Raw genomic sequence first — 11385 nt, forward strand, 5'->3', positions numbered from 1 at the left:
CCCCTCCAACGTCGTTTTAGAAAGTTTGGCAGCACATCCAATCGGCCTCACAACCACAAACCATGTGTATCATGTCGTGTAGTCGAGCAACTTGCTGATGTCAACGTTGTGAACAGAGTGCCCCATGGTGGCGGTAGGGTTATGGTATGGGCAGGCATGTATTTTATCTATGGCAATTTGAATGCACAAAAAAAAAAAAAAATCTAAGGTATCTGTGACCAACAGATGCATATCTGTATTCCCAGTCATGTGAAATCCATAGATTAAGGCCAAATTAATTTATTTCAATTGACTGATTTCCTCATGTGAACTGTAACACAGTAATATCTTTGAAATTGTTGCGTTTATATTTTTGTTCATTATATATAATAAAATACCGGAAATAAGAGAAGACGCTATATAGCCTTCAAACATGAAGCAGTTCTTCATGGAAGAGTGGGTCAAAATTCCTCCACAGCGACATGAGAGACTGATCAACAACTATAGGAAGCGTTTGGTTGGAGTCATTGTTGCTAAAGTTGGCACAACCAGTTATTGAGTGTAAGGGAGCAATTAATGTTTCACACAGGGACATTAGGTATTGCATAACTTTGTTTAGGAAATAAATTAAATAAGTACGTAGCTGTTTCATTATTTGTTCACTCAGGTTCCCTTGATCTAATATTAGGTTTTGGTTGAGGATCTGATAAAATTCAATATCAAAAATATGCTAAAGTAGAGAAAATTAGAAAGGGGGCAAATACTTTTTCACAGCACTATAGCTATATAAAGTTTAATATAGCAGCCAGAGAAAACATGCTGATCATTTATCACACATAGCTATACTCAGATACTGCAGTAAAGTAATACAATGCTGTAATACAATATGCATAACGACATAATTGACTACAGTTCCGACAATCCTTTTCGCCCAAGCAGTAAGAACGTTTGTAAAACAGGCCAATGGTTCTTGCTATCTGGAATCCCTGGGACGTCCCTAGTAAGGATTAAGGTAGGTTAAGCAATGGTTAGGGGTTAGGGTAGGGACGTCCCAATGATTCCACATAGCACAAACCATAGGCCAATGTCTCACCAAAGATGGTGTGTAAATGAAGATAGTACACTCAGGCCTTATACCATTGAAAAAAAACTGTCAGTGCCGGTCTACATAACATGGTGCATCTTAGCTGGGTCTGGTCTACTTAGTTCATCGTCTTTCATTGAACCAAAAAAAAAAAACAGCGAGTGGGATGTCTCGCTTCCTTTTCCGTCGCTGGCTCACACTGTCTGATCGAAGTTAGTAGCTTTCAGCTGCCAGCCGTAGCCCATTGTTTAAGTGCCGCTGAGAATTCTTTGCATTACAATTGAAAAATTACCCATTTCCAGACCGTTTTGCAAAGTGTGCAATTGTAATATTGCTCTTTGCACGGACACACACGGTTCAAACGTAAAAAGGCTCCAAGTGCATAAAGATCGCTGCTTGTATTTTGCATCTTTATTGCAAAGCTAGCCGCTGAAGCAAGCTCCCGTGCGAGGGCGATGGAGGGAGGGAGTGAGAAAGAAGGCAAAGTCTTTTGTGCTTCCCCTCCCCCCGATCAAAGTAAAGGGGAAATGTCTCAGCCAAAGGGAGGTAAGAATATTACATGCGATCTGTGCAAAAATACTGATATGCAATCAGCTCTGCATTGTCTGCAGGTTGGATATAGTCAATGCATTTTAAAGTTTGATACGTTAAAAGGGTCAGCATTTCCTGTTTAGATCTTTTCTTTTGCAGAGTTCCTGGTAAAACGATGCTGTCTAACAATCATTGCTCATTTTTACGGTATTTGCAGTCCTCTTGTACCAGAGATGTTATAGCGTAGATATAGCTGTCATACAGTCAGCAACACACTGCAGACATAACATTGCAACGCCTTTAAAGCATGCACTATCCATGCACATATCGACGAGATGTTGCCTGTGCAAGGTAATACATCAAATGCATGTATTGCACTGCATTTGTACTTTCACACAAGGTGCATCCATTAACTGCGAACTGTGCGTACAGTATTGTGCATGCGTTGTACCCAGGTCAAGTTCAGTTCAAACGGCTTTTGAAAATCACACAAGTTACTCTGACCATTTTCTTCTTGTTGCGGTTTTGTTTTCACTGTCAGTGGTGCGTAATGGAAAATTATTGGGACGCCTCGTCCTAGTGACTGAGCTTTGATCCTGCAGTAATAAATAATGTAGACATTTAAAAAAGTAAAAAGCTACATTTAGATTTGCTGTGTGAACGTCTACTCATGCAAACAGCCAAAGGAACAGGGAAATAGGCTATTCAAATACGAGTCTCCAAGCAAAAATGTCCTTGCCACAGTCAGTAAGTAGCTAGTAGAATATTTTATGTCAGCTCTAACAGCTTTCCCTTACGAAAACAGATTGCAGTATGCTGCAAATAGTGCTTACAAAATACGTTTTTTGTTATTGCAGTAATTTTACAGTGTTACGCCATAGCAACAATTACTGTGTCCAAAATATCAGTTGACTGCAGTTACTGCACTTTTACTGAAGTTTCAAAACGGCAATCTTTTTTTTGTAAGGGAATTCTCTCAAGACCACTGCACAAGACTATGCCGAGAGACAATAATCAGAACCAACTTCTATAACCCTCTGGAATGCATTTCTACTGACCTCATGAATCCACAGGTGTCAAATGTATTCTATGGCAGGATGAGTGTCTGCAGGTGTGCGCTGCTCCCTTGTGCTTGGTTAATTAATGATTACTGATTTAATGATTACTGGTCACTGATTAATTAGGAGCTCCCCTCACCTGGTTGTCTAGGTCTCCATTGGACACACATTAAAAGATAAACCAGCAGACTCTGGGCACTCCATGGAATTAGTTTTACACCCCTGATCTAATCTTTTCAGACAGGATTTGCATCATTGAAAGTCTTGGAGTGTTTTCACACCACATGCCTAATTTATTTATTACTCCTATAATAAGATTAGCATAGCCAGGAGTACAAATATCGGATGTGTCACAAAGGGCACCATATTCCCTCTAGTTACATGGAACACAAACCGGCTGCGCATGCTGTCGTGCATACATTTATTTTGCCCCCCCACACCAAACACGATCACGACACGCAGGTTAAAATATCAAAACAAACTGTGAACCAATGACATTAATTTGGGGACAGGTCGAAAATCATTAAACATGTACGGCAATTTAGCTAGTTAGCTTGAACTTGCTAGCTAACGTTAATTTGTCCTATTTAGCTAGCTTGCTGTTGCTAGCAATTTTTATTTATTTCTATTTTACCTTTATTTATACAGGTTTTTTCTCATTGAGATAATATCTCTTTTCCAAGAGAGACCTAATCCAATAGCAGCAGGGGGAACAACGTTTCAGACAAAACAACTTACATACACTAACACAACATTAAACAAAACTATAAACACACATACTGTACAACAATTACATATTACATTAAAAACACAAACATCTTGACAAAAAACAGCTGGCCTAAAAACAATTACACTCTTCTATGATAAATACATCGATCAAGTGTTTAAACTCCACCAACGAAACTAGATCATCACATTTTTAAATGTTCAGGAGAGAATTCCAGGACCACGGTGCTAAGTAACTAAAACTAAAACTTCTACCATGACCTGTTCTATTTTTTGGTACTGTTAGAAGCAAATCAGAATGGGACCGTAATTGATATTTATTTACTGACCTGACTAAAAAAGAACAGAGATAAAATGGCATTTTATCCAATATGGCCTTATAAATCAGTGTATACCAGTGTTTAAGCCTACGCAAGGTCAATGACGACCAGCCAACAAACAGCGCTGTAGAGATCACAATGATGTGTTAGACGTTTCTGATTTGTAATGAACCTGAGGGCTGCATGATGCACTGAATCAAGTGCTCTCAGGGTAGTGGCTGAGGCCTGCATATATATAACATCACTGAAATCTAAAACCGACAGTAATGTACATCGTACCAGCTCCTTCCTGGCCTCAAAAGAAAAACAAGCCTTATGCCAGTAATAAAATCCTATTTTCAGCTTGAGCTTCAAGTTCTCTACATGCACAGTGAAGCTCAGCTTATCATCCACCCACCACCCCAAATATTTGTACACTTTAACTTGCTCTATAATATGTCCAGCCAATGTAGCAATGACATGATTTGTAACATGACTGGCATTTGAAAATACCATGCATTTTGTTTTACCCGAATTTAGAATCAGCTTTAAATCATCACATTCTGTTGATGATGTTAAATCTTTGGGAATTTTCAAAAGCTAAAGATAAACTACTACCACTTGAATAAAGAACAGTATCATCTGCATAAAAATAGATATCAATAAGATTCAATAAGATCCCCATTGTTGTTGATATACAAAATGAACAAATTAACAGTGGGCCCAAAATAGAACCTTGCGGAACACCTGAGCACACCTTTATGGACTCAGATTTACATCCATCCGCCATTACACATTGTGTACGATTTGATAGTAATTTATAAACCTATCTAGAGCTTGACCAGTAACCCCACAACATTTGAACCTTTGCACTAACACAGCATGTCCACGGTGTCAAAAGCCTTCGACAAATTAATAAAAACAGGCACCAATGTAACTTCTTATCAAGAGCACAGTGGATGTCATTTAAAACCTTCAATGTTGCTGAAACAGTCCTGTGTCCAGACCTAAAACCTGATTGCATTCCATTTAAGATGTTGTTTTCTTGGAAGTAGGTCTTTAGCTGCCTACTAACTAAGGACTCCAGTACTACTTGTCAAGTAGCGAGGGATCTCCACCTTTCAGGAGAGGCAGTACATCCTGGGATATAAACATTGAGTTGTTATTTTACCTGAAATGCACAAGGACCTCTACTCCGACATTAATCCACACATAAAACGGCCAACCGAATCGTTTCTAGTCATCTCTCCTCCTTCCAGGCTTTATCATCTTTGAACTTATATGGTGACGCATCTAAACTTTCATTGTATTACCACAAACCGTCAACAAAGTTCGTCTTTCACCCACGTGGGTATAACCAATGAGGAGATGGCACGTGGGTATCTGCTTCAAATCAAATGTATTTATATAGCCCTTCTTACATCAGCTGATATCTCAAAGTGCTGTACAGAAACCCAGCCTAAAACCCCAAACAGCAAGCAATGCAGGTGTAGAAGCACGGTGGCTAGGAAAAACTCCCTAGAAAGCGCAAAACCTAGAAGAAACCTAGAGAGGAACCAGGCTATGAAGGGTGGCCAGTCCTCTTCTGGCTGTGCCGGGTGGAGATTATAACAGAACATGGCCAAGAATTTCAAATGTTCATAAATGACCAGCATGGTCAAATAATAATAATCACAGTAGTGTCGAGGGTGCAGCAGTCAGCACCTCAGGAGTAAAATGTCAGTTGGCTTTTCATAGCCGATCATTAAGAGTATCTCTACCACTCCTGCGGTCTCTAGAGAGTTGAAAACAGCAGGTCAGGCAGGTAGCACGTCCGGTGAACAGGTCAGGGTTCCATAGCCGCAGGCAGAACAGTTGAAACTGGAGCAGCAGCACAGCCAGGTGGACTGGGGACAGCAAGGAGTCATCATGCCAGGTAGTCCTGAGGCATGGTCCTAGGGCTCAGTCCTCCGAGAGAGAGAGAGAATTAGAGAGAGCATACTTAAATTCAACACGGACACCGGATAAGACAGGAGAAGTACTCCAGATATAACAAAACTGACCCTAGCCCCCGACACATAAACTACTGCAGCATAAATACTGGAGACTGAGCAGGAGGGGTCAGGAGACACTGTGGCCCCATCCGATGATATACCCCGGCCAGGGCCAAACAGGAAGGATATAACCCCACCCAGTTGCCAAAGCACAGCCCCCACACCACTAGAGGGATATCTTCAACCACCAACTTACCATCCTGAGACAAGGCCGAGTATAGCCCACAAAGATCTCCGCCACGGCACAACCCAAGGGGGGGCGCCAACCCAGACAGGAGACATCATCCAGTGACTCAACCCACTCAAGTGACGCACCCCTCCTAGGGATGGCATGAAAAAGCACCTGTAAGCCAGTGACTCAGCCCCTGTAATAGGGTTAGAGGCAGAGAATCCCAGTGGAGAGAGGGGAACCGGCCAGGCAGAGACTGGCCGGTTCCCCTCATTTAACACAGTAAATTCATCAGGCTTAAGCCATGTTTCAGTCAGGCCAATCACATCAAGATTATGATCAGTGATTAGTTCATTGACTATAACTGCCTTTGAAGTGAGGGATCTAACATTAGGTAGCCCTATTTGAGATGTGAGCTATCACGATCTCTTTCAATAATGGCAGGAATGGGGAGGTCTTTATCCTAGTGGATTGCTAAGGCTAACACCGCCATGTTTGTTTTGCCCAACCTGGTGGAGGCACAGAACGGTCTCAATGGGGATAGCTGAGCTGAACTACACTGACTGTGCTAGTGGCAGACTCCACTAAAGCTGCAGGCTGGCTAACAGCCTGCTGCCTGGCCTGCCACCTATTTCATTGTGGAGCTGAGGAGTTAGCGCCTGTCTATGTTGGTAGATAAGATGAGAGCACCCCTCCAGCTAGGATGGAGTCCGTCACTCCTCAGCAGGCCCAGCTTGCCTGTTTGTGGGTGAGTCCCAGAAAGAGGGCCAATTATCTACAAATTCTATCTTTTGGGAGGGGCAGAAAACAGTTTTCAACCAGCYATTGAGTTGTGAGACTCTGCTGTAGAGCTCATCACTCCCCCTAACTGGGAGTGGGCCAGAGACAATTACTCGATGCCGACACATCTTTCTAGCTGATTTACACGRTGAAGCTATGTTGCGCTTGGTGARCTCTGACTSMTTCATCCTAACATRGTTGGTGCCGACGTGGATAACAATATCTCTATACTCTCTACACTCGCCAGTTTTAGCTTTAGCCAGCACCATCTTCAGATTAGCCTTAACGTCGGTAGCCCTGCGACCTGGTAAACAGTGTATGAACGCTGGATGATTCGTTTTAAGTCTAATACTGCGGGTAATGGAGTCGCCAATGACTAGGGTTTTCAATTTGTCAGAGCTAATGGTGGGAAGCTTCGGCGTCTCAGACCCTGTAAGGGGAGGAGTAGAGACAAGAGAAGGCTCAGACTCCGACTCGCTGCTTAATGGGGAAAACCGGTTGAAAGTTTCTGTCGGCTGAATGAGCGACACCGGTTGAGCATTCCTACAGCATTTCCCCCCAGAATTGTCCGGCTGCGGGGACTGTGCGAGGGGATTTATACTACTATCTGTACTTACTGGTGGCACAGACGCTGTTTCATCCTTTCCTACACTGAAATTACCCTTGCCTAACGATTGCGTCTGAAGTTGGGCTTGCAGCACAGCTATCCTCGCCATAAGGCGATCGTTCTCCTGTATATTATGAGTACAGCGACTGCAATTAGAAGGCATCATGTTAATGTTACTACTTAGCTTCGGCTGTTGGAGGTCCTGACGAACCATGTCCAGATAAAGCGTCCGGAGTGAAAAAGTTTAATTAAATAAAAGTTGTGAGGGAAAAACTAAAAATATAAACGGAAAGTAAAAACCGTAAAGTTGTCAGGTAGCAAAGTAAGGTTGGCAACAAAACGCACAGCAACACATCTGCTTCTATAAACCAATGAGGAGATGGGAGAGGCAGGACTTGCAGCGCGACCTGCGTCAGAAATAGGAATGACTTCTATTTTAGCCCTTGGCGTCGTATACGCTCGCGAGCAGTGTGGGTGCAATAATTGAATAACATGGATTTCTAAATCGTGACGTGTCCGGTCTGGTCAGCATGTTAGGGCCATTACATTTTTTGGGGGGGACCAGTATTTCCAGCATTATCCACTAGGTTTGCTGCAGGTAGAAAATCCTGGGAGATGTTATTTAATTGACACAAGCTGTCTACAATCAATCAATATCTGGTTGTGCATGAGCGTTTGGTTGGGGGATCGCCTAAAAGCGACCGTGTACTAGGTTCGGTTTGCTACTAGCAGAACTCCAGGTGAAGTGAACGTCTGTGCTTCGCATACTCCCTTTAAAAGACCTTCGCTGGAAAAAATAGAAAAATGCGGCTATATTACTGTTTGTCCCTCTTGAGATGCCGTAGCAACAACATGGCCAGTATACACTTCCTCCAAATATTTGGAATTAATTTAAGATAAATCAAGATCTGTTATTAATTTATTTCAAAAAAATTGCAGAGGAGGACTTAGTCGTGCAATTTTACATCTAACAAGGATGTTTGATGCAGTATTTCTTAACATTTGCATTTAAACTAGACATCTCTCGTTGAATGACAACAAACACTTAATTGAAGAATCCCTCCCGTCCATAGTTCCCACTCCTACTAGGAGTAGTACTGTTGACTAGTGATGTAATGATTCACCGATATGCATCTCTCCTAACATATATATATATATTTTTTTACACATGGCTGCATCGATCTGCGGACCAAATGTAGCATGCTTCAGTCAGAAAATCTATTCAAACATTAAGAATTGCAGATTCCCAATTTTTGTTGCTCATATTACTTTTTTCTACCTTCCGAAAACACTTAATATTTGGTGACAACTGATGCGTCCTCTCATTCAGTGTCGAACTAAGCATGTAACTGTGTTGACATCCATTGATCTATATGTAATTTTGCATGCCGAACAACCATAGGATATATCAGTAGCCTAGATAAACTGTGCACTGTGCACTGTGCGACGCTTCGCGCGCTGACCGACAGGATGTAGGCGCCCTGTTCCTGATCTTACACATCTGCACGGCACCTACAGCATTCAAATGTTAAAATTGCGCGATATTATGCTTTATGAGTTGAGTGACAACCTATGTAATTTGCTAGGTTATCTATGCACTGTTGAAAATTGTGTTTTACGGAATAAAAGTAAGCTACCGGAGACACATCTCTTATCTGGCTATACCTGCTGAACAGCACTTACAATAGATTTTATTTTGATTGTTCAGGTTCACCATAAGCAATAGTTTTGGTAGTTTTGCTTTAAACAATCAGTGTATATGGTCATTTTTAGATAACATCAAATGTAATTAGTCACATGCGCTGAATACAACCGGTGTAGACCTTACAGTGAAATGCTTACTTATGAGCCCCTAACCAAAAATGCAGTTAAAAAAAAATAAGGACAAGAATAAGAAATAAAAGTAACAAGTAATTAAAGAGCAGCAGTAAAATAACAATAGCGAGACGATTTACAGGGGGGTACCGGTACAAAGTCAATGTCCGGGGGCACCGGTTAGTTGAGTTAATAACTCAACTTACATGTACATATTAAAGGGACTATGCATAGATGATAACAACAGAGAGTAGCAGCGATGTAAAAGAGGGGGGGTGGGGGGGGCAATGTTCAGGAGTCCTATGGCTTGAGGATAGAAGCTGTTTAGAAGCCTCTCGGACCTAGACTTGGCGCTCCGGTACTGCTTGCTGTGGGGTAGCAGAGAGAACAGTCTATGACTAGGGTGGCTAGAGTCTGAATTTTTAGGGCCTTCCTCTAACACCGCCTGGTATAGAGGTCCTGGATGGCAGGAAGCTTGGCCCCAGTGATGTACGGGCCGTTCACACTACCCTCTGTAGTGCCTTGCGGTCGGAGGCCGAACAATTGCCATACCAGGCGGTGATGCAACCAGTCAGGATTAGAGGTCGACCGATTACGATTTTTCAACGCAGATATCGATTATTGGAGGACCAAAAAAGGCCGATGCCAATTTTTAAAAACATTTTATATATATATATATATAGTGTGTATGTGTAATAATGACAATTACAACAATACTGAATGAACAATGAACACTTATTATAACTAAATATAATACATAAAATCTATTTAGTCTCAAATAATGAAACATGCTCAATTTGGTTTAAATAATGCAAAAACACAGTGTTGGAGAAGAAAGTTAAAGTGCAATATGTGCCATGTAAAAAAGCTAATGTTTAAGTTCCTTGCTCAGAACATGAGAACATATGAAGCTGGTGGTTCAAATTCCAGTTCTTCAATTCCCAGTTAAGACGTTTTAGGTTGTAGTTATTATGGTAATTATGACGTGTCGACTATTTCTCTCTATACCATTTGTATTTCATATACCTTTGCCTATTAGAATGTTCTAATAGGCACACTAATATTGCCAGTGTAACGGCAGATTTCCTCCTCTTCATCTGAAGAGGTGTAGCAGGGATCGGACCAAGACGCAGCGTAGTTAGTGTCCATGTTTTAATAATAATCAACTGAACAAGACACAATACAAAATAACAAAAGTGACTCTAACCGAAAACAGTCCTATCTGGTGCAATGAACACAAAGACAGAAGACAACCACCCACAAAACCCAACACAAAACAGGCTACCTAAATATGGTTCCCAATCAGAGACAATGAAAAACACCTGCCTCTGATTGAGAACCATATCAGGCCAAATGACAAACCTAAACATAGAAACACAGAACATAGACTGCCTACCCCAACTCACGCCCTGACCATACTAACTAAAGACAAAACAAAGGAAAAAAGGTCAGAAACGTGACAGCCAGCCTAATCTCAGGAGTTGATAGGCTTGAAGTCATAAACAGCGCTGTGATGCAAGCATTGCTAAGAGCTGCTGGCAAACGCAGTAAAGTTAACATGAATGCTTATGAGTCTACTGCCGCCTACCACCGCTCAGACTGCTCTATCAAATCATAGACTTAAATATAATATAATAAACACAAATAATAACATAAACAGAATGGGAGCGTGATCACTCAGTCTTCCGTAACAGCTGGTTCTCTCATGCATGTTTCAGTGTTATTTGCCTTGAAGCGAGCATAGAAGTAGTTTATCTCGTCTAGTAGGCTCGTGTCACTGGGCAGCTCTCGGCTGTGCTTCCCTTTGTAGTCTGTAATGGTTTGCAATCCCTGCCACATCCGACGAGCGTCAGAGCCGGTTTAGTACAGTTCAATCTTAGTCCTGTATTGACTCTTTGCCTGTTTGATGGTTCATCGGAGGGCATAGCGGGTTTTCTTATAAGCTTTCCGCTCCTTGAAAGCAGCAGCTCTAGCCTTTAGCTCAGTGTGAATGTTGCCTGTAATCCATGACTTCTGGTTGGGGTATGTACGTACGGTCACTGTGGGGACGACGTCATCGATGCACTTGTTGATGAAGCCAATAACTGATGTGGTGTACTCCTCAATGCCATTGGAGGAAACCCGGAACATATTCCAGTCTGTGCTAGCGAAACAGTCCTGTAGCTTAGCATCTGCTTCATCTGACCACTTTTTTTATTGATCTAGTCACTGGTGCTTCCTGCTTTAATTTTTGCTTGTAAGCAGGAATCAGGAGGATAGAATTATGGTCAGATTTACCAAATGGAGGGCGAGGGAGAGCTTTGT

General features: G+C 41.9%; 1 protein-coding gene across 1 annotated transcript in view; it reads left to right on the plus strand.

Moving 5' to 3' along the window:
• Nucleotides 1-1156: 1156 nt before the first annotated feature.
• Nucleotides 1157-11385, plus strand: part of map2k6 (mitogen-activated protein kinase kinase 6) — an 82046-nt gene continuing 71817 nt past the window's right edge. Inside the window, exon 1 of the mRNA XM_024008632.3 lies at nucleotides 1157-1609. Within this exon, the coding sequence (XP_023864400.1) occupies nucleotides 1519-1609 (91 nt within the window). The 5' untranslated portion in view covers nucleotides 1157-1518. The remainder of the gene's footprint in view (nucleotides 1610-11385) is intronic.

Source organism: Salvelinus sp. IW2-2015, linkage group LG18, assembly GCF_002910315.2.
Source record: "Salvelinus sp. IW2-2015 linkage group LG18, ASM291031v2, whole genome shotgun sequence".
In the NCBI taxonomy this organism is placed as follows: Eukaryota; Metazoa; Chordata; class Actinopteri; order Salmoniformes; family Salmonidae; genus Salvelinus; species Salvelinus sp. IW2-2015.